Source organism: Echiichthys vipera (assembly GCF_963691815.1).
Source record: "Echiichthys vipera genome assembly, chromosome: 8".
Lineage (NCBI taxonomy): Eukaryota > Metazoa > Chordata > Actinopteri > Perciformes > Trachinidae > Echiichthys > Echiichthys vipera.
Window position 1 is genome coordinate 9046905 of NC_139833.1, and position 21029 is coordinate 9067933.

The following is a 21029-nucleotide window of genomic DNA, read 5'->3' on the forward strand; positions in this document are numbered from 1 at the left end:
GGGTTGTTTAAAACCTGTGTGACTGTGTAACTTTGTAATTAAATGGATGCACTCGCTTTTAAGATAATAGAAATAATGAAAAAACAATTAAATAAAATGTTGTAAAACAAAAAAGGTTTTGTGTAAGAATGCGTCCCTATGTAAAGCATGTCATACATGAAGACACATGTGCGTATATGTGGCAGGGGTATAGACCGAATGACACTTTGGAGAGAACTTTGGATAAATAAATGGGGGAATAATTGCAGACTAAATTAAGAGATTAATGCTAACTGAAATCAAACAAACTAAAACCAAAATCAGTGTATGACTGAAGTTTCATCAGCTTGATCTGAACTTTATTTAGGCTTTCACAGAATAAGCTATACATGATGATTCTAATACTTCTTATGTTTGATGATAAACACAGTTTGACATATTCAGCATCACAATATGAATGAATAATGTAGCGGGTAACTTCTCCTGAAACTAATATCTTGTGTAAAGCAAACAGACCCATGAAAAACACTGGAGGGAAAAAAACACCAACTTTTCTCTTTGTTTTTAATGACATGAAGCTTTTGGAGTATAAAGGTGTAAAATGCTATGATTGTTCTGAAACTTGAGCAGTAGGAAACATTATAGTTGTGCAAAATCTTCAGACCCTGTTGCAAACAGATAGGATTACTGCAGCTGATGATTTGATGGCTTAGAAGAGAATCAGTGGCTTGTAGTTACTGCATATTGGATATATCACTGTGCATTTACATTTCCTTGCTCTTGTTTTCCAGAACCTATTCCTTCAATCTATGAGACCAATATTAACACACATGTGCAAACATAAACACACATGTACAAAGTTCCATTGACAAAATGCAGAAATGCATACAAAGTACAAAACACCCAGACTTTAGGTAGACACACACACACACGCACGCACACACGCACACACACACACACACACACACACACAAACACATTACATGCACAAAGACACGCACATGCAACCTTGTACACATGCAAATACTTGTTTCTATTCCACGTCTTCTGCTTTCAAATGGCAAAAGTTTGTGTCAAGACACAGTAGAAGCCAGTAATCCTCCTACATCTTTAGTCTTTTTGTCGTTTGTAATAGATTCCCTCCTCGATATAATATACTGCATTGAAGACCTTCCGTCCTCAACAACCACAAATGATTTCCAGTGCCTTTCTCTTTTTTGTTTCATCTCACAATAGGAAATAAAGGTACAAAGACTTAATACTATTCATTTTCTTTACATCACGTACAGCGGCTGTTGAGAAAATCCATCTGCCACCTCTCACAAACATGAAAACAAATGAAGAACAGACTGTGATTAAAATCAGACTTGGAACAAAATACATCATAGACCAGAGGAGACGGAAGAGACCCTTCATTGATTATCAGACTTCTTGCTTGAATGCTGCATTTGGACAGGAATCTGTTCATAGTTCACGACTTGACACGGGCCGGGTTTATGACAACGTCATACCGCAATCTTCGACGTGGCTTTCCAGTCCAATAGTGATCCCTCATTGTGGAATAAAAATCAATCAACAAGTCTTTCTGAACACTACTAAGACACCAGTATCATCCAGATATGTTCATCTATTCAAAAAGGTTAGAGAAGCCTTTTGTGTCGCAGCAATCCTCCAGTTGTCTTTGCATCTTCTAAAATGCATAGCAGCATTAATCCATTCTTTCATCACTTTGATCTGTGTCTATGGCTGATGCTGCTGGGTGAGGCATTGTCTTTGATTTTCTCTCATCCAGCAGACGATGGAGTTTAGCTGACAGAGCTGGTTGTGATGCTGGGAGCAGTGGTGGTCCTGCTCTGGCCTTTTCGCCTTTTCCCCCCTCCTCCTCCTCTACTGCCATCTCTGCCATCTCGTCCTCGTCCGCGGGCATTGTCCCTCTCTCTCCTGTTTGTATCATCTTGTCGGTCTCCTTTACTTTTCTTCTCTGAAATGAGAATGCATTAAAAATATGATTAATTGTTTACACCACTTTTTACAATAAACTCCTTCTAAGATATCTGTCATCATCGGATGTTGTGCTGCCACTTGGTTAAACAAAAGTGAAAACACAGATTCCTAAGGGATGAGAGTGCATGATAAGAAATGTGTGTTGGATCAGGACTCATGGTTGTGGTTGTGTGGTTTTTAATACAGGCAAAACATGTGTAAACCATGCACAGACACTCCAGAATTATTCATACATGCTAACATGATGCTATGTTCAGTCATGCTGGCAGGATATGTACTAGCAACAATCAGTGTGCAACAAACAATCGGAAAATAATAGCTAAACCTAGAATAATAGAAAAAAAATAAAACATTAAAACATTTGAAGTTGTTTTTGTTAGTCGGTCTACCACTGTGGTCTGGACTGAATTCCCAAAGGCTGAATCGTAATCATTTTGGTGATCCCCTGACTTTTTCTGAAGTGCCACCATGAGTTCCACATTTGTGTTTTTTCAACCCTATGGATTGCCTGGTACAGATATTCTTCTTCTCCTCAGGATGAATTGAAATAACTTTGATGATCCCTTAGCCTTTCGTCTAGTGCCACCATCAGGTCCCAATTAAAATTAGTCCAATGTATCCAATCAGCCTCAGCTAAACTATGTGTTTTGTGCTAATCGGAAAAATAAACCAATAAACAACATCGTAAGTGGTCAGTTTATCACAAGCCCTATTTACGCGTATAGTGGCAGCGACCTCTGGTGGCCGTAGCGATCATGGCGGGAGCAAATTGATGAGGTCGGGGTGGATGAATGGGTCAAACAACCACAGGACTTTCAGAAGACTGCTGTTCATGTCCCGTATAAAAACAAAAGGCAGTCTTAACTTATTTTAACTTATAAAAGTAACCTGTAAGTTAAGTTCCATAAATGACTATGTTACGCTACATTATATTACATGTAACAAACTTACTTATTTTGATTTTTTCTTAAACCATGATCTTTTCCTAAAGCTCAACAGGTAGTGTTGCCTAAACGTGAACAAACTGCAACCATTGCCAGCCACATGTTTAAAACTGCGGCCATTGCGTTTAGGATGTGTTGATCTGCTGCTGGTAGGGGCGCTAACTTAGGAAACAATCCTGTGGGTTGTATTAGAGGGTAGGAACAACTAACATATGTGGTAGTATGGCTTAGTTGAACATGTTTAACCTACTACCAGCTACACATCACACGTTATCACGGTAAACATGCTAGCATACTGGTATTAGCATTTAGCTAAAAAAACTGCTGTGCCTTTAAATACAGCCTCAGAGAGCCACTAGCGTGACTCTATATTCTTAGTCTCAATTTCTATTTCAACAGCTACTCACTTCTGTGTCCGGCTCAACACACACATACGACCCCTGCCCCCGATCTCCTATCCTCTGGTACTCCTGCATTAGGATCCACACCTGTCTCACACTTCAAAGTATAATTGCTCTCTAAATACTGTACAAACATCCATCACGGTGTGGCTAATGGCCATGTGTAAACCATTCAGGAGAGAAAAGAGCTTAGTTCTGCTTCTGAGTTTAAAATGCAACACATGCAGCATATAGACTGTAAGAGCACTCAGGACAGTCAAGTGACACAATTTTCTGTCACATAACTCACTTTAAAATCACTTCTGGCATAATGAGTTAAACATCGTCAAGGGCCCAGTAATGGCCCATAAGGACATAAAGAGCTGTAACAATGTGGAACTGGACATTGTGTCGGTGTCAGATGGCTATTGTTTAGGCAGCACTCAGAAGTATTCAGTTTTGTATATCTGAGGGAGTGTAGTTACGCTGGAGGATGTTTGTTATGAACCTCTTCGTTGAGAGTCTCTGCACATCCTGGAAACTGACTGAACACATGCCAAGGGCTGGACAGTGTTCACTACGCAGTTGACAACAGCAGGGCTTATGGCGCCACCATGTTTGTCTGCTGTTCAGTAATAACTGTAGGTCTATGTTTATTTCTCAACCTGGTTTTTAAACTTGTCATACAAACAGTTATGATTCTTTAATTTAAGCGCCTGGAAGAAAAACAAAAAAAGTTATAATCTTTCTCAAATTTCACTAAAAACATGTTTCTTCATAGCCAAGGAAAATCATTATACGGTGATTGAGTGAAGTCAGTGTAGTTGAATGTGGACAGGCCTAACACAAAAACATTTACTCACCGCAGGCCCATGCAGAGTCACAATTATTTTACCCTCTACTGAAATGAAGGCACAGTCCCACACAGTAGTGCACAAACAGGAAAACTCATCTTTTTCAAGAGCCATTAGTGCCAAAATCATGAAAACAATACTGGTGACATAATTTGGCGAGTTGGTTCAAATCAGATTTCATGTTCTATTCATCAGTTATGTGTTGTCTTGAATCAATAAACATATCTCTGAGCTTTTATGACCACATTTCAAACAAGCACTTAATATTGAGCCATAATAGTTTCAATGTATATCAGTGAGGGACAATGAATGAACATTAACACTCAAGTAAAGAGTCCTCACACACACTCTTCAGCATCTGAGCTGATGTGCTTACTGTGTAAGGACTTAATTACTCTTCTAACAAATCACTAATGGAGCCAAGAGAGGGGGACTCCATCAGTTTATGACAGCCCTGATTGTACTGCCTCTCCCTCCAAGCTAAACAATTTTGCCTGACAAATGCAATAACACATCCAGAAAATTCTGTTTTCGCGTGAGACCCTTTTGTGGAGCTTCAGGAAAAGGGGAAAAAATTTGCAGCCAAATCAACACAAAGCGTGAGTTCTGCAGACCACTAAATCACAAATGTTATACAAGGTCTGCCCCCTGTGTTTTATATAGTCAGCCTGCCAGCCAACTCCCACAGATGAATCCACAGCTGTGCTCTTTTTGCACAGAGTTTACCCACATGAACTGGTTCACCGGAGTCATGCTATCTTCACCCATGAATTACCTCACAGAGGGAAATTAATTCATGTGCATTTTGGCAGTAGTATGTCTTATTTTTATAGAAACGTATTTAGCAGAAGAATAGAGGAAAAAAACAGGACAAAACATCTCCTTAACATCAACAGTTGACTATTTCACAATCCACAAAGCTTCTACTGGATGACTCATCACTCGTCAGGTGTTACCTCACATATCATCCTCGCCTTTCTGATATGACCTACCTTTGCTCCAAGTTTGGAAATTTGGCAGTCTACATAGCACTTTTTTATAGGGCAGTTTATAATATTTCACTGTTAATTATTCTTCTGAACTCATGGCTGACGTTCTTTCCAGGATGCAGGCGTCAGAGAGAGTAAATTTGCTTCTCATTTCTCAAATTGTGCTGTCACAGCCTGTCCAGCGAAGATCCTACTCCTCACTGAGCAATTACAAGCCACGCCAGCCTCCTTCCCTCTAAACATGACCACAGATCTATATGGGACAATGTCAGATAATGGTCTGTTCTACCAGAGCCCTATAGAAACTGCTCCAGAGTAGAGGATGGCGCTTGAATATGCAAGCCTCCTACGTGTTTACTAACATACTATATATCCAGGCATATCATCTGTTACATGTTGCAACATCTGTACAGTTGCCAACACTGTGCAAATATCGTTACGCAATGTGGTTGGTGTGCCCGAAATCTCCTAAGCCACCGTCCAATAAAGGCTCTAAATACAGCTTGTTTACGATTTTCTCGGTCCTCCTAAAAGAGTCTAAGGTTCCAACTTTGGTTAAAATTGGCACTTTGTGCATCACAGATTAGTATATGATGACAATTACAGACACAATAACACAATCAGTTTCTTTTTCATTAGAAATAATTCCTTAGCCGTTCAAGAGAACAAACCCTGCAGCTTGAATTAATAGAGTGGTAATTGAAAACCTTTGCCCCCCACCCCCTCCCCCCTAGCGTTTCCAAATGGTATTATTTTTGGTGCTGCTGTTGCAAAGACAAAGGGAGACGGAAAAGGGAACGCTTTGCCTTTTCCTCAGAGCTAACAATACCAACAACGCAGGGCATTCAACATACTGCGCAATAGAGACAGTGATAACATATTTTATGTCTGTTGAATTTTACAGACAAGTAGACTGATCCAGTCAAGTTGACTTCTTCCTTCACCAACTTCAACAATGGAGGTATTTTACTGACTTCCTAGGCATAGACGTAACTCAAGTGCTATCCTCTCCCTTAGTGCTATAAAGCTAGCCACCATTTTCCCAGATGGCAGACAGAATTGCATAGTACAAGGGAGGCGTAAAGGGAACCAATCTGAATGCCATTGGCCTCGTCATTACATTGTGCAATCAAATTTACTTCATAATGATAAACAGGAAAGTTGTCTATTGCCACTTTAAGATCGAGTTTTATGCTTTATTAGTCATGCATGTAGATTAACACAGAGTCAATACTACAATCAGTGTGGGGACTATACCATGGCTTTCACATGACATCCACACAAGTATCAAAACCAAACATCACAGTTTGATACAATATAACCAATAAAATAAGGTCACATTATACTCTGCACGCAAAAGCGAATTAGTGATGAGTCACCCTCATGCATGAATCCTACATCAAACAAAAGGGGGGAAAAGCACATCATGAATATTTTAGAGACCCCCTAAAATTTCACGAGGGAAGCTCATGTCTTATTAAGAGGAGCCAAGCTTCCCCTAGCTCACCTGTAGTACGCACCCTGGGTTAAATGAAATATAGTATTTGACGAGAACCATCAGCTCAGCAATAAAGGTAGTAGTCGTCGCAATAAGTCACGTTGTTTATTACCCCAACACCACTGCCGGTAAATACTGCCTCGCTACTAAGGACAAAATGTTTCTGCTGCACTTTTCATCCGCTAAACTTCAGAACAGATCTGTCATTTATTAGCTGCCATTGAGGCCAAGAGCGACTATTAAGCTGTAATGAAAGTTAATAATGGCAATTGACTGGTAAGAATGACTGTTAACCTGCTGGAGAGCAAGCTGCTGTATGGATGATAAGAGCCCAAGCAAACATGTCATGGTCGTGTAAACCTCACGCTTCAGCGGTCTTCAGAACAAATAGCTCTTTCTAGCTCTGATCCTTGTCCAGCTTTGCAGTGCGTAATGCCCGCCCTTCATCTGCTTGGCTCGTAGATGGTGTTTATTGTTTACATGCTGAGAAGTCAAGAGATTCTGTATCCTTCTGTGAGCTCAGCCAAACCAAACCCAATCAACACGCTGCAGGTCACAGACACGCTGGCGGGAATGCAGGCCTTTGGATGTTGAGTAATGGTTCCATCAGTCATCATGTTAACTGGTGGAGGCATTTCATGAAGCACATGGACTTTATTGCTTTTTCTATTATTAAAAGTACTTTTCCTCTAGTACTTATCCTTTCCTCCTCAATGTATCTTAACTATAGGTGTAACTGTATTTACCTCTCACGCAGGGCGTCTTGGCCACGATGCACTTCCTCCTCTCTGTCCGTGGAACACAGGCCTGTAAGGGTACAAAGGCCGGGGAGGTGTCTGGGCTGTGGACCTGCAGAAGGGGTTCGCGAATCCGAGACTGCGAGCCTTTCTTAAATCCACATGTTTTGTTCTTCTTCATACAGAAACCCCATTGGCTCCACTCGCCCAGTTCGCACTCTGCAGTACGCTGACCTGGGTGAAAAAAAATGGGACTAAGGCAATGAGCAAATGTTCCCCAGCTCCAACATCCCACATTTGTTTCACAGCCCTCACGTCTACTTTTTACAGCTCAGCAGTTTTAGCTGAGAATAATGACTTAAAGTAATTTCCAAATCTGAAAGCAATTTTATCTTTTTTGCTTTTTGACTTGAGAGGGATGGATTTAGAGGGTTTCTATGGACCTGAAAATGTACCGAAGCGCTTGGCTATTAAATATACGGCACTCATAACAAAGGCTAGTTTTTAGGGTTACGTTTATAGCCTCTATAGACCAGCAGTGACAAGTAAGAACAGCTACTGTTAATACTGTTTTTTCTTACTCATGACAGAATTATTTTCAAAAACAAAAAAAAGAAAAGAAAAAGAGCAGAAAGGAAAGAAAAGAAAATGAGATCTTGTGATATTTCTCAAGGGTTCAGGACAGAGCACTGAACATAGTTGGCTGCTCAGATGAAGTGATAAAGATCGAGTTAGCATGTGGCTCACACCTATGAGCTGCTTCAGTAAGGAGGGCCCAGTGCCTCCAGTTGTATTGGAAAATCGATATTTCAGAGTTCCCAATCCGAGATTTCAACAGGAACAAGCCCTGAACTCAAATTTGTTGGAGAAAGTTGGGAGCGCCTCATCAACCATGACCTCACAGTCCAACAGTTGCGAAAGCTATTGCTTATTAGCACTTCTGTCTTATTTGTGTCTCATTAAATCAGTCATGCAGTTCTGTCTATCTTCTGACTGTGGACATGTTTCTATGGTGTTTGTATGTGCAAAACACTACGTCATGGATTGCTGACAACTGATATTGTTAACAATGGCTAATCTGGCTAGAGACCCCCACCACATTCGATCTAATTGTTTTCAAACTTGTTACTGGTTAACAGTCATGTCAACTCACACGTCCTTCCCTGTTCCCACTGATTTACCCCAAAGTAAATCTTCTTTATGTAAAATTAGTGAAGGAGAACTCTGTAAATGTTATGCAGTTGAAGTCTTCCATTTGCTCCCTGGATGTAATTCCCACTACTTTCTTTAAGGACATTTTGGATAGTTTTATGATGCATTGGATATTTTAAATTGTTCTCTAGAGACACATCTTTCCAGATGCACTCAAAACAGCTCTAGTCAAGCCTTTACTCAAAAAGCATAAACTTGACTCCTCTGTTCTGAGCAATTTTTAATCCAATTTCCGAAGAGGCAGCGTCTTACAGGATGAGATCCATTTCAGTCTGGTTTTAGAAGGGGACACAGTCCTGAGACAGTGTTTGTAAAAATAATAAATTACCTTAGAGTGAGCGCAGAAAATAGAAATGTTTCTATTCTTGCACTTGATGCAGTTGATGACTCCTACATCAAGTTGAAAATTGGATTGATCTCTCAGAAACAGCTCTTACTTGGTTTAATACAGGACAGAAGTTTTTTTTGTTAGCCACGGTAACCATGTTTCAGACGTGTAATTCCCTCTTTGGTATTCCGCAGGGTTCAATTCTTGGTCCATTAGTGTTTTGTCTGTATGTTATCCCACTTGGAAAAATTATTTGTGATCACAGAGTCGATTTTCATGTTCCCTGTTACGCTGACGACACTCAGTTATATTTATCTACAGTGACAGGTAACACCGAACAAAGATAAAACTGAAATTATTATTATTATTATTGGCACAAATGCAAAGAGAGAAGAGACATGCCTTTGTATTTAGTCGCCTAGATTACTGCAACGCACCTCTCCGACTGCTTATTGGTAAGTTCCAACCCCCCCCCCCCCCCCCCCCCCCCCCCTTCGTCTGGTGCACAATTTACTAAAAATGAATTACAAAAAGTAGGGTGAAGCAGCAAGCAACTTATTTTTCTGGTATTGCTTTCAATTAATTACACTTTTTTACCATAAGCGTTATCTGATATTCATCATCCATGCTTATGGCTTTTGTAAAATATACATGTTTATCACCACATATCAATCACATGTGGCCCCAGTCTGCCCCCATCCCCCATTTGAAATGACCTAGAGCCATCACTGAAAGACACTGAAGTGATATTTTCTGGTTCATTACAGGAGCATTAAGAAATAAGAAAGAGTTAATAGTTAAGGATAAATGTCAATGGTCACTCACCGATACACTCCATGGTCTCATTGGCAGTGCGCTGGCCTGGAGGGCAGCTGACATAACATCGCCCACTGTGTGAATACAAGCCCTCCTTACATTTTGTGCAAAAATTGCGATTGAAACACGCTTCACAATTGTCTATTTTACATTCTGAAAGACAAAAAGAGAGGATCAAATGAAAGGATCAAATCAGTTCAGGTTCAATGTGTCTGGTGATGGTGAGAGTTAATTTTATTAGCTTCAGATTTTTTTAAATCTTGTTTTCATGGAATATTCATTTCATTTTTGAGTCAAAAAAGCAAATGGTTCTCCTGAGACAGGACAAGAAGAACTTGAATTTTATTTCCTCTGAGAGATTTATTAGTGATTAAACAACACAGTCTATTTAGGGGGAGTAGCACTCGTCTCTTAAAAACACATGCACCACAGGCCTTGTTCTTTTGGAAAGTGGGTGTGAATGAGTACAGCCAGGAATGTATTGCTTCAGTGAGTTTCTCAAGAGTTTCTGAACACCTCAAACTCATTAAAATCTAACTCTACAGTCAAACAAACAACTTCTCGAAATATGGATAATCCCAAGCACAGGAGGAAAAAAACAAACATCTTAAAATACTGCAAAAAGCTTGGTCCCGTCATGAAAGGCACATCCTTATTCTCATGGAAAAAATTATTCCTGTCAATATTTCTATTTAGGTAATGTATTCACATCTAGACTCACTGTATTCACATGTACTAAACTTACAGTAAGAATGTCTACTCTGCCGCTGGTCCGACGCCAAGGTAAGAAATGATCTAACACTGAATCCTCACTGGGTTCTTGCCTCCTGCTCCCAATTACTATTTTTAAGCCCTTGACAGCTAAATTTGACAGTACTGACGTTTGTAGCCATATAATGTAAGACAAATGTTGCTAACAAGACATTCTGGGATGACATGTATAAAGTCAGATGATTGGATAATAACCCAGGTTATCCACTGTGGGCCTCCTAAAAGAATTTGGTGAGGAAATTCAGCCCTCCAAGAAACCAAGGAAGAATACTGTAACACGCAGAGTTGAATTGCAAATGATCCAATATTTCATAGTAATGCAAGGAAAATAAGATAAATGTCTCAGTATCTATAATATACAGATTATGTTGTCTGCCTCTCACTATGAGGGCCGTAAGACAATGAGCTCAAACAAGAAAGTACCATACATCATTATAGTGTGACTAGTGTGTGTGTATATATATATATACACACACACATGTATATCTGTATTTGGGGTTGTATAAACTTGAGAAAAAAAAACATGATTTTGCACATCTGACAGGTATTATGTGCTGCAGGAATGGGCAGTCAAGAACAGTCTGCATTTTTCTTCCTGTAGCAGAAAATCACAAAAGGCTGGTGGGCATGGAAGCTGCCCGCCAAACACCTACAACTAACGTGAAGTCATGAATACCATTTCAACTCTGAGAATTCATTTTTAAGGAAATTAACTGCGCAAAGAAAGGTCTTTTTAGACGTGCTCAGATTCAAATAAACCTTTTACAGAGGTACTTCAGAGACTATACAGATGGCATATGATGAAGTTAGAGAGGGAGTGTCAATAAAATATGTGTAAAAATGTAAGTATAACAAACAAGGATTAAGGCCTGGCATAAGCTTTTCATATGAGGGCCAAACAGAAAAAAAACACAGACATCTTGTCAAAAAACAGACCAACAACAATTCATTTAAGATGTTTTTGTTGGGATTTTGTTCCAATCCTGTTTTCTGCCCACACGCAAGGGGAAACAGACAACAGACTGAGGTGCTGGCACTCCTCGGCTAAAAGTACGGGACCTGTGCCACCAGAACCAATTAAGTACGTTTGGTAAGTACCGTGAGTGTGGCCACCATTTCACCCACCTTCCAAATGAGCCAAACCTGCCTGTAACCATAATGAAGACCAGTTCAATTAAAAGTTCTCCTCACTTTCCTCTAGTTCAGCAAATACTTTGCTGGATTTTGTGTCCACGGGGATAAGTAGCAACAACATAAGGATTTCATCAAGTGGTCATTCTTATTCTCACACACAAGCATGAAAAATAGTAGCACAGATTGGTTAAAAAGAGGAGGCAGCATGAAATGACTTGCAAATGGTATTTTCTGCATTCATATTTTAGTTCTTTGTTAAACACACAAAGTGGTTTGGCAAAGTGGAAAAAATGCAAATAAGATACATAAGACAAAGAAACTAGCAGGGTATCCCTCTACTCTAAATATCCCCATATTATACACAAACAAAAGATGATGAGCCACATATAAACAGATCATTTACACTTCTGCAGGCTGTGTGGATTTTTACAGTGGGCTGTTGTCAGCGAGTTAGCTTAAGCCTGTATACATTTGGATGTTTCCAGATGTGTATCTACAGTACATAATGTCTTTTGATCAAAGTCCACAATAGAAAGAAAAACTCACGGGTACATCTGTTGTTGCCTTCTGGGTTCCTCATGCCAAAATATCCAATGGGGCAGGAGGCGAGGCACACGCCTATCTGACGGATGTCATTGCGCTCCAGGAAGATGAAGAGCTTGGGCCTACATTTAATGCAGCCGTTATACTCAGAGCATCGTTCACAGCCCTTGGGGCAAGATGGTGGCCCCTCAGTGCTAACTGTGGTAGCATAAACATAATAAACAGAAAGAAACAGTGAGGTTGAGGTAGGCAGAATAGAACAGAACAGCATGCTGCACTTCCACATAAAAAGATTAATTGTTTCCAGCCAGATATGAATTTTAACAAGGAAATTAAAAAAGAGCATTTGTCAACATTCTGCCTGGGAGAACAATGTTGGAGAAACTTTAATATTTTGCCGGCATCTCCACAGATCCAGCCATAAACCTACCAGAGCTTTATCACTCCAACAAGCACGGGTTAATGCTTTCAGCTAAATCACCGTGGACCAGGCCAAACATCTTTGTTTCAACAGTTATTCATTGTTTACTTTAAACTGCTTGCCGGAGATCCTTAACAGATTTTCATTTGGAGAAACCCGGGTAATTGTGTCTGACAGCCGACGAAGAGCCAGTCAAAATCAGGCAACACAATATCACACAAGGTCCCTACTGGGGTCAGTGAGAAATGACTGACATGACCAAGAATCAAATACTGCAAGTGTTTTAACTATAGTGGTACCAAAACAGCAAGTATCCCCCTTGTTTTGAGTATGAAAATGCACTGTAGTTGCAATTTACTTCAGGTGTTTGTAATCCCAGACTCAGACATTAATCAAATTCCCTAATCTTCCACAAATCACAATCGGTCTATCATCTGTTGCGATCTAAATCATTTCTAGGAAGACTGTGTCAAAGTGCACATCCTTTTTCTAGGAGCCATTCAGAGACAAAACCAAGGTCCTCAGAGTTGATTCACATTCCTGAGATGTATCAGCTCTAAATACACTACACACTCTTACACAGCAATCCATTTGCTGTCCTGACTCCCAGAGATAAGTTGGCTGGTAAAAGCGTTAAAAGGGTTCTCCCATGAACAGATTATTCTATTCCGTGAGTCAGAGCAACCTCAAATGCAGCAATTAAAGCTAGGTCTTGTTGCTCACTATCACAAATAAAAAAAAACTAATAATGGCTCCGCATGGGGAGTAATCTTTATCCACAGCAGAGGGGAGTGTATGTGTAGAGAATGTGGTGTTGCAAACTGTTTGTGATACTGGTGGATCGAAAAAGAAAGTGTTTTGTGCTGTCTGTCCTTTTCCGATAGTTTCAGTTTCTGCTTGATACTGAAATCATTCAAAGAGAGACATCTGAGGACAATAAAGACGTAAAAGCTGTAAATCAGGGGGGTAAATTGCAGACCACTTCCATATCAGGAGGGGCAATGCCTCAACTGACTGTGACACTGTAGAGGGCGCTCATGTGTATGGTGAGTGACCCATATCCTTCTGTCCACATTGCAAGGGCACACCACAAGCAGCAACAACATTTAAAGTCATTGCATACACATGTGCGTATTCCATTTCTATGACACGTAAGACAGTTCTTCCTTCCCAGTATGTTTGATGTGATTTTTTAATAAAACCACATCTGTTACTGTGGCCGGTCATGGTATTATGTGAATTCGGATTCACAGAAGTTGAGGTGAGCTTGGCATTGGCTGAAAGCTCCTTGTGTGTAAAGGAAGAATTATTTCAAAGTTGACTGTAACACCACTACTGAGGCTCTAAGACGAGAGATCTACTGCAAGTCAGCCTGAGCACCATCTTTGTGGTTGCGTGAGGTCAGAGAAATGCTTACAACAACACCGGCAGCACGGTCCGACTGAGAGCTTAGAACTGTCAGGTACTCATTCCATAATGTGCCCACAGAGCCAGACACAAAAAGAGTGATGGCTTTTAGGGTGAATCCATCAAAACCCCCTCTATAAACAATCCTAATACCCATAAAAGTTTTACATAAACTGAGAGAGGCATAATCTTAAAAAGAGGAAGAAAGACAAGCCATTCAGGGGAAACACTGAACCCAACATAACCCTTCAAGGAAAAACAAATAAGAGTGATGAGAAAATAAACAAGATGTTATCTTTAGATGCTTGTTAAATGTTTACAAGACATCCACCACTATGACTCAGACCGCAGAAACGAAAGGCAGCAGAGCTGAAGAGGAAGAAAAACGAGATCAAAACAAACTGAGAACTCACCCCGTCTCTGCCTTCTCGCCTTGGAGAGCTTCAGAGCATCACTGTGACCCATGGAGCTAAGGAAGACCATTGCCAGTGCCACCAGTCCCAGCTGCATAGTCCCTGTTGCCTTCCTGGCCACGCAGGGTCCCCCCCTGCCACCAGATGGATCAGGTGGGGGGGCCCCCTTCCTCTGTGGGACAGGTGGATCCCTCTGCTAGTGGGACAGATGATCCCTCCTCTTTCCTGTGGTACTGCGCTCTTTCTCTGTGTGTATCTCCCTTTTCTCCCTTCTGTCTCTCTGTATCTTTTTCTCTAGTGGCTGCTGCGTCCGCAAGTCTCTGTATTGGAGGGTGAGGCTGTGGTTGCAAGTCCAAACAAGCCTGAGGCACAACAAGCCATCACGCTGGTGGTAGCACTAGCAAAGGAAGTAGACAGCACAGGGTCGTAGGATGGAGGGGGCTTGTGTGGAGGATGAGGAGGAAGAGAGAATGGAGAGGAGATTTTTGAACTTCTGGTAGTTCAACCCATGAAGCTTGGGTTGGGCTGGCAGGGAAGCAGGGGACCTGCTGTTTGAGGAGAGTTTGCTCTCAATGAGTGCCTGAGCTCACAGGCATGTGTCTTATTAAAGATGCTCTACGGAGGCACGGAAATATGAACTTGCAGATAGAAAGAAGATGTATGCAGATTCTTGACTATGTGTGACAACACATCTGCTTGTACCAGGACCTGCTGAGAAACAATGGAAGCAGAGAAGACAGATGGGGGAACAAGTTTGTTATTTATTTATTAGCTTACTTGATGAGAGTCAGATGAGATGCTTGATACCTTTAAAGCTACAATCAGAAGCCCATGGGCTTAGCTTAGCATACAGACTATAAACATGGGGAAACAGCTAGCCAAAGATGACAAAATCTGCCTGAAGCATGTATGTGTAATCAAACTATTTATTTTCAGTGACTTGACCAATAAATAGGCCATGAAACAGTGAAATTGCAATTTGTAGTTTTTTATTATCCTTCATAGCTATGGAATTGTATTACCTTTGAACACAGCAAGCCCCCTCCACCCACCCGTTTACAGTCTTTATGCTAAGCTAACCAGCTGCTAGTTGTAGCTTCATATTTACTGACACGAGAAAGGTGTCAATCTTCGCATCTCACTCATCACGCCCAAAAATGTCTAATTATTCCATCAATGTGTAATGTGCAATAGTAATAGAATAATATCAGTGTTCTATCAACACATTTAAAGCAAGTATCAGAAATCTGTCATCGCTGTCTAATTGTAATGATCGGTTGTGGAACAATAAAAGACTTCAGGGTCATGGCATTTCAAGCTGTAGGCTATTTGGACTCGGATGATGAATTGAGCATGTTTTATCTTTGGAAAATAAAGTGAAGTCAACTCTGGGAAATGCAACACATAGGCAGAATGAAGGCCTTTGTCATATTTGGCTATGAGATATTTTTTTAGATAGTGTCATACGCTGCCTGTATTTACAGCTCTTGTGTGAAGAGGACACACAGAACATGTTAGGATCTGAGCAATGGGAGGTCCTCCCTCGCATCTCAATAAAGAAAATAGGACCATATTTGGCTGTTGAGTTGGTTGTGCCTCTGAATCACACAACGGACAATGCCATTTGGTGTGTCTAAACATTCCAGCAGGCAACATTGTTAAAGTATAAATCAAAAGGGACAAAATAGTTTTAGGCTATATTTCACAATTTTCCTTTTAACTGGACTGACCCAAAATACTGTGAGCATCCAGAATGGGAGTTATGCTTGATGCCAGAAATAACATACAATCAGAAAATGATTATTATTATTTTTAAATCACATCCATTGCATTCATTTTATCTCTAACTGATACCAACTGGTATAGATACATTCTCATTGATTTCCAGTCCATGATAATGATGAAACAACGTTGTCTTTTGAGAAGCTGCACTATTTTTGCACTGAAATTGAGGCGTCCCTACAAAAATGTCTTAGGAGCTGCTTCTTTTACCTCGTGTGTCAGCCAGGTGCTACTGCGTTCCAAAAGTTGAACTTTTTGTAACTGAAAGCGCCTGAAAAACACTGCGTTTCAGCGCCACTCTTGTGTTTGAGTGCACCTTCTGCATGTTTACATTAACAACATAAGGCTGCAAAAAACGCAGCATGTGTACAGGCCCTTACTAAACATAGATGTGACCGTACTTCCTTTTTTGACCCAAAGGGGGTTTTATTGAGCTGCAGACCGTCCTTCTAAAAAAACCAATAGTGACATTTCTTGTTTGCCTCTATCTAGTGGTTGGAGTAATTATCGCAGGAGCAAGCGGACACAGTATAGGAATGTGGGTGGGTTAAACAAACACACGACGTTCACCCAGAAGACCAGTGTTTGTGTGAGACAGATAGTCAACTGTGATTTAATTTTTTTCCGGACTGTGTTTTTACGGACTTGGTTCCATCTGTGACGTGGTCCATGATTTATTTTAAACCAATAATGATTTTTGTTGCCTATAACCCTAACCGAGTAGTTTTTTCGTTTTTTAACTTAGGTGATTCTGTTTACAACTATGACTGTTTCACAGCGTTAAACAGAGTGGTCACATGTTACCATTGCAAACTCATATTATAGTCACGTGATTAAAAATGCCACAGTGCGGCTGTTTCATAGTGTTAAATAGAACAGAAATGTCGTTTAGCATCGAGTTATTGGCAATCGACCTAGTCTGTCGTTAAGGTATGAGAACATGTTGCAACGGGAGCATCTGTCTAAGCCTGTTGGTGCTAAATGAGTCACAGAATACAGATTTTCTTTATTCTTAAGACTCATATTCAGATAACAGGGGGTCCATTTTCTAATCCTTACACTTCCATAGCGTTGCTTTCCTTTAACAGAGGACCAGGGTACTTGTATTTTCTCCTAATTGGGAAACTGTTCAGAGTTTCTTTCCCACCAGAAGGTTTATTTACTTCTTAACACTTAATGACTCACAATGTCCCGGACACCTCTCGGCAAAAGTCATATTTACAGCGCCGAGCCAAAAAAGTGGCGCAGCCTGTCTTCTGCAGCACCTGTTACTTGGAAGAGTGATGATTGGAGAATAGAACATGCTAAGTCTCTGGATCACTCAGAACCGAACCTTTCCAACACTGAGTAACTCAAGATATGTGCCAGAGACTCTTTTATAACCCAGCACTCCCACGGCTCTGTACAGCCTGCCAGAAACACACCTCAGTCCGTCCAGATCTGCTCTCACACACCATGGAGATAAGACACAGGACCAGGCTGTTAACTTAGAAAACTGACTGTTGTTCTGCCCATCTGCTTCGCAAGGCCTGTTTTTTAACAATCATCTCAGCAGGTAACTGTGGCGCTACTGGTGCACCTGTCTGTTTTGAAAGTTCTCTGTCTCTGCTCCTTCATCCATTAAACTGCCTTTCCTCACAATCAGCCACATTCAGCTGAGCCCAATGAAACTAAGCCCCCTCATCACATAGTCAGGAGATTAAATTGCCTCCATTGTAAGTCCTAAGTTTGATCTATCAATTATTCAAGCAATGAAAGGGAGCTCCCACACTGGGAATTTATTGAACTCGAGAAGGTGCCACAACTCTGAGCTCAGAGTTACAAACGCAATCTGTCGATGAACTTTCCGCCTGTGACTAAACCTACGGCTTTTTGACACATATTAAGGAGCTGAACAAGGATCATCAACAAGTATAACATGTGCCAAAATGCCTCAATTACACAAACTAAGAAGGAGGACAGTAATATGGGAGGACTAGTTGGTGCAACACAGAGAGACACAGAAGGCAAAGAAAGGGTAAAAAGGGCACAAACTACCGAGATGTCATTGTGAGTTCATCATCATCATCGTTTCCTCAGATAGGAATGAGTAAATGTTGGAGTCAACGTTTCCCTGTTCACTGCAACATGTGACCCCCCTCTAACCTCAAAGTTTTCAAAATGAAATATTTTAAAATGACATCTGCTACATGGATTTCAAAAGTAGACTTAGCTGTAAATTCTGGCTTTTAGATAAGCACATTTTTCCGACTCAAATTTGGCTGCCCGTGTGTGCGCAGCATCAAAGTCACCGCAATTTGTGGGTGATTTCATACTGCCAATTCAAATATTTTTTAATATTCATAAAATCCTTAATTTCTACATCCATGCCATAAGCTCTGGTGGTGCTAGCCAACATAGCCCGCAATGAAAAAAAGAAAGAGAATAAGAACAGTAAGAGATGATGCAACAGAGAAGAGAGAAATTAGGCGTTGACTGGCCTCATCCTTGTGCACGTAACCATGCTCTCAACACCTTTTAATCTAAATCTTTATATGAAAAGGAGCCCGTCCAGAATGTGGAGAAACACATGGCTGCACTACCAGCATGGCCACAGAAGCCCCAACCATTTTGGTAATCACTTCCTCTGCTTCGCAGCTCAAAGAGTCAGGCAATGGGAGGTCAAACGTGCAGCAGTTGAAAATCACTCAACACTCAGAGCAGAGAAGAGCATCATCGGAGTCTGCCTCCAATCAAGCCACCACCAGATCCTCTGTTTTTGAGTTTTCATGTAGAGCTAAACTCTGCACAGTTCCAGCAGTCAGAGGGTTGATCCTGTACAGCTCAGTTGAGCACAGTTCAGCTTTGCCTCGGAGGCTCACACACCATGCTGGATTGCAGCTGTTTGCATTGTGCTGCTCCTCTGAGAGGAGGAAAATCAAGTGCAGATCTCACCACCTGTCCCCAGTCCAGCATCTCTGCCGTCACCGACTGTCCTGTTGTTTTTCTAAACCTCTCCCTGCCTGTCACTTTGAAGCTGGGGAGGATGACATGTTTGTAGCTCCAGAGGATGACAAGGAGCTAGTTTGGGGTGTGTGCATGTGTGCGTGTGTGTGTGTGTGTGTGTGTGTGTGTGTGTGTGTGTGTGTGTGTGTGTGTGTATGGGTAAATGTAATCCTATAAACAGACCATATGTAATCTCTATCCCACTTTAAAGTTCAGTTTAGCCAGTAGAGAGAACTGTCAAAATGTGATTATTCAATATTATTACACTTATTTGTTTTAATATTTTATGTTAAGTTTAAAAATGTATTTGAGGAAAAAGTTCCACCAGCACTCATGGTGGATAAAAATGGAGCATTTAAGTTTAAATCTTCCAACTAGGAAAATATTATTGATCACACAATAAAACGAATTAGAGTCGTCACGGGGCAAAATCGCCTGATTCTGTCTATTATAATAATTAGTTACAGTTATGATTTTAACGGTAATAAAGATCAATTAAGATATTAAGAAAACGAAAACGCTTTCTATTAGTTTAGTTCACAAAGTCACTTTTACACAAAATTATAGATCTGTTATTATAATAAAGTTTTACCTCAAACTACAGTTTTTATTCATAATAAATCGTTCACCAAAAGCGTTTATGCAAATAGTAAAATGTGAAATAAGAATCCACCCACCTGTGCAGCGGGGTCTCCGAATAATGCTGTTCATTGAGCGCTCGGGACTCAATTTCCTTTTTTATAAGGGAAAATCCGTTACTTGTTTGGTCACAAAGAACTCCTCCTACAGGATACCCCCATGCAACTTTTCTCTGTCATCATTTAAAAAAAGACTTATTTGTTTCACAACTGTCAGATTCTCGAGGCGACTTTCCCGCGGGCTGTCGAGAGGATGCACAAGAACGAAAAAAGGAATAAAAAATAAATGCATCCAGTAAAAGATTACATGCGTACAAAATATAATATATTCCGATGAATGAGTCCCTCAGACTTTTGATTTCGTCCTCTTGAGTCAGGACGCGTGTTTGCACTGGAGCTCTTGCGAGTTGCGCTTTTTAAATCCACTTTGGTGCGTCGAACTGCATCCAACTCAGACAAGCAGTTACAACGCGGTGATATTTGCATCCAAACCCCAAGCAGCACTGCCAGCGGGCATTATAGGCCCCACCCCTCAAATTCTCACTGAGAAATGAAAAACCTGCAGTGGACTTGATCTTGACTTGATCGTGTAATATTGTGCGCAAATTCACATTTATTCCCTCATTTGTGTGATTTGATAAAGACCGTTCTTTCTTTACTGGGCCTTCATCCCGGAGAGAAAACTTAAATATAACACAAATAAAACATGAAATAAAGCAACTGCAGATGGATGTCTTAAAATGTTATGATTTCATACCACCATATATACAACACGTGAGACCTTCAGCACCTGTCAGTCACTTTTTCTCCATTTGGATTCTGCATGTGCAGCAACTTTCTGACTACTAATTTAACGACAAAGCCAAAATAGGTGAACAAAATGCACCTGGGCTGGACGCATATGTATTTTGTTGATACTGTATTTACCTAGATAAGTCCCATTGTGCTTGTGAATACCTAATACTGTGCAGGGAAGATGCAGGCATGTTTCTTTGAAATACTTCAGCCTTTAACTGTGATTTCAGAACCCAACCATACAGTTATTCATACTGCCCTTAGTGCCAACAAGTCAGTCCTATTTGCTGAAGGCAATGAGACAGGATGGGGTTTTTTCTCTTGAAGGTAAGATATTAATCCCTGGAGGGAAATTCATAGCAACAGCTCAGTCTATCAATCTCAGACCAGTAGATATAA

General features: G+C 40.7%; 1 protein-coding gene across 2 annotated transcripts; it reads right to left on the reverse strand.

Annotated features, from left to right (window-relative positions):
- Positions 1-1297: 1297 nt before the first annotated feature.
- On the reverse strand, positions 1298-20143 carry rspo1 (R-spondin 1). 2 transcript variants are annotated; one of them, XM_083918662.1, is made up of 6 exons: positions 19875-20143; positions 14431-15138; positions 12193-12387; positions 9751-9894; positions 7395-7619; positions 1298-1960 (listed from the first exon to the last, which is right to left on the reverse strand). In XM_083918662.1, exons 2-6 carry the CDS (start codon positions 14525-14527, stop codon positions 1785-1787), a joined length of 837 nt encoding a protein of 278 aa, XP_083774788.1. In that variant the 5' UTR covers positions 14528-15138; positions 19875-20143; the 3' UTR covers positions 1298-1784. The 2 variants fall into 2 exon arrangements, with proteins under 2 accessions (XP_083774788.1, XP_083774789.1); XM_083918663.1 differs by having other exon boundaries at positions 14431-15141.
- Between the last annotated feature and the right edge of the window lie 886 nt (positions 20144-21029).

Excerpts from the sequence above, each read along its gene's own strand:
- rspo1 (XM_083918662.1), bottom strand. The coding sequence starts at position 14,527 with ATGCAGCTGGGACTGGTGGCACTGGCAATGGTCTTCCTTAGCTCCATG. Across the intron at positions 12,388-14,430 it reads GGCGAGAAGGCAGAGACGGG|TTAGCACTGAGGGGCCACCA; the intron begins GTGAGTTCTCAG and ends ATGCTACCACAG. Across the intron at positions 9,895-12,192 it reads AGGCAACAACAGATGTACCC|AATGTAAAATAGACAATTGT; the intron begins GTGAGTTTTTCT and ends TTTGTCTTTCAG.